We start from the raw sequence: 2,227 nt of genomic DNA, 5'->3' as shown, positions 1-2,227 counted from the left end.
GAAATGACTATGGGTTAAAGTAATGTCCTGGAGACCACATCTAAAAAGTAGAGCTCAAGATATTTCTCTATAATTATTATATGACTTGCAATAGTATTGTGATTACAAAAAAGAAAGAATTAAATGTACATTATAATGCACTATATGTTTGCATTGTTTTCAAACCTGAAAAGTATTTTAAGAAATGATTGGTCTTTTTGCCAGGATACCAGAGATAATAAGGAGAAAACATGGGAAATAAATCAGCGGGGACAGATTTCATCCTCTTGGGACTGACAGATCGTCAAGAACTGCAGACTGTCATTTTGGTGTTGTTCCTTCTCATCTATATAACCACTGTTTTGGGTAATGTGGGGATTACTCTCTTAATCATCATGAGCCCAAAACTTCACTCGCCAATGTACTTTTTCATCATGAACTTGTCCTTCGTTGAGCTTGGGTATTCCACTTGCATTGTCCCTAAAATGCTGGTGAGTCTTGCCTCTGGAAGTCAATCGATCTCTTTCATTGGTTGTGGAGCTCAGTTTTATCTTTTTGCTTCACTTGTGATTTCTGAATTGTATATTCTGTTGATCATGTCGTTTGATCGATACATGGCAATATGCTATCCGCTGCACTACACCCGACAGATGTCACCCAGATTCTGTGTTCTGCTGGTGGCCATATCTCACAGTTACGGCTTCACGGATGCTATGACACAGACTGTGCTGACTTTTTGTTTACCCTACTGTGGCTCGCGTGAAATCCAGGGATTCTTCTGCTCTGACCCATCTCTACTAAAACTTGCCTGCGGTGACCTCAGGGTGAAACAAACTCTCATCCTCATCTCTGCTGCCTTCAACCTGTCGATCACATCTCTTGGCATATCCCTCTCCTACATGTTCATCATCTCAGCCATCTTACGGATCCGCTCAGCTGAGGCGAGACGTAAGACGTTCTCCACGTGTTCCTCCCACCTGGTGTCGGTCTTCATCTTCTACGGGTCCCTCTGTTTCATGTATCTGCGCCCCAGTTCCGAGCAGTCTATGGATCAAGACAAAGTGGTTACAGTATTTTACACAGTCATTATTCCCATGCTAAACCCCATGATCTACAGTCTGAGGACGAGGGAAGTGAAGGAGGCCCTTAAAAATGCAATACAACGGAAACTTACTTCTTGAAGCTATATTCTTTCACCTCACAGGAACCTTGTACAGCAGTTTTGTGAGGATAGGTGTTTTACAGGAAAACAATTTTCATTGGAAAAATTCAAATGGACTTATTTGAACAAAGTCTGTTTCCACTGTATTCTGTGTGTAAATATTGGTTGTTTTTCCCTGCCTGGCTGTATCCATTCCAAATGAATCCTACTGCTGAGAATTGTTTCATGCTGCCACGAATTTCAGTGGAACTGAAATGTTGCTTTTTCAAAATTTTCTGTTTCATAAATTAAATTTCCAACATTTGTTTTGTGTAGTATTTGGTGTCCCTTTGTCGAAGAAGAATAAGCGCCTTCCGGTTTTTTCCACTCTCTATCCAGCTGCTCTCTCTTCCTGGACCTTCAGTCCTCTCTCTCTTACCCTTACCATTAGACATAGAGAGGGGACTCTGCATTTGTTCCCACAGTGTTCTGTGATTGTTTTAAATTGCATGATACATTATTTATTTTCTTTTTAGCAACATTGACCAAGGTATGCCATGTTTCTTCAATTATAGTTCATTTTTACAGTCACATGAAAAAGGCTGTGGCATGTGTTCACATTTCATGGCTCAAATTCACTCCAGTGTCCATGTTCGAGGCCCTTGGTGGCCTTCAGTTAATCCCCCTGACATTTTAAAATTTCAATGCAGTTATTTTCCAGAAATGTTTTCCATAGCTTCTGGAGTTGTATTTGCCCTGCGAAATGTTAAGATCATTTTTCTAATGTTCTATAAATTGCAAAATAAATACAATTAAAACTCTTTTTCTATTGTGTTTTAAAGCTTGTTGTCACACTTCAATTTTTTTTTTCAATTTTATAACTTTATTTCGGCTAGAAGCCATAAAAGTAAAGAATACAAAAAATAACATGATTGGACAGCATGACGGTTGGTGACACAGTTTGCTTTGGGGGCCCTGAAAGATACAAGAGTATAAACTATATATTTAAAATTTTAACTTCCTGAAGGGTATAAAATATTAGGTTGTTTTACTTTGGCTCTCCTCAATTAAAACTTGTCAAGTTAAATATAATCTAAAACCAAATTG

General features: G+C 38.7%; 1 protein-coding gene across 1 annotated transcript; it reads left to right on the top strand.

The window, feature by feature from the left end:
* The first annotated feature begins 210 nt into the window (after positions 1–210).
* LOC138267307 (olfactory receptor 5M5-like) lies at positions 211–1,160 on the top strand. The gene has a single exon (XM_069216164.1). The coding sequence runs from the start codon at positions 231–233 to the stop codon at positions 1,158–1,160; it is 930 nt and encodes a 309-aa protein (XP_069072265.1). The 5' UTR covers positions 211–230.
* The last annotated feature ends 1,067 nt before the right edge of the window (positions 1,161–2,227 follow it).

The sequence above is a fragment of the Pleurodeles waltl genome, chromosome 12 (assembly GCF_031143425.1).
Source record: "Pleurodeles waltl isolate 20211129_DDA chromosome 12, aPleWal1.hap1.20221129, whole genome shotgun sequence".
Taxonomy (NCBI): Eukaryota; Metazoa; Chordata; class Amphibia; order Caudata; family Salamandridae; genus Pleurodeles; species Pleurodeles waltl.
The sequence above is the reverse complement of the archived record's forward strand: the minus strand, read 5'-3'. Positions and strand labels throughout refer to the sequence as shown.

Bases quoted from the DNA above. Each gene is read 5' to 3' on its own strand.
- LOC138267307 (XM_069216164.1), top strand. From the start codon at position 231: ATGGGAAATAAATCAGCGGGGACAGATTTCATCCTCTTGGGACTGACA.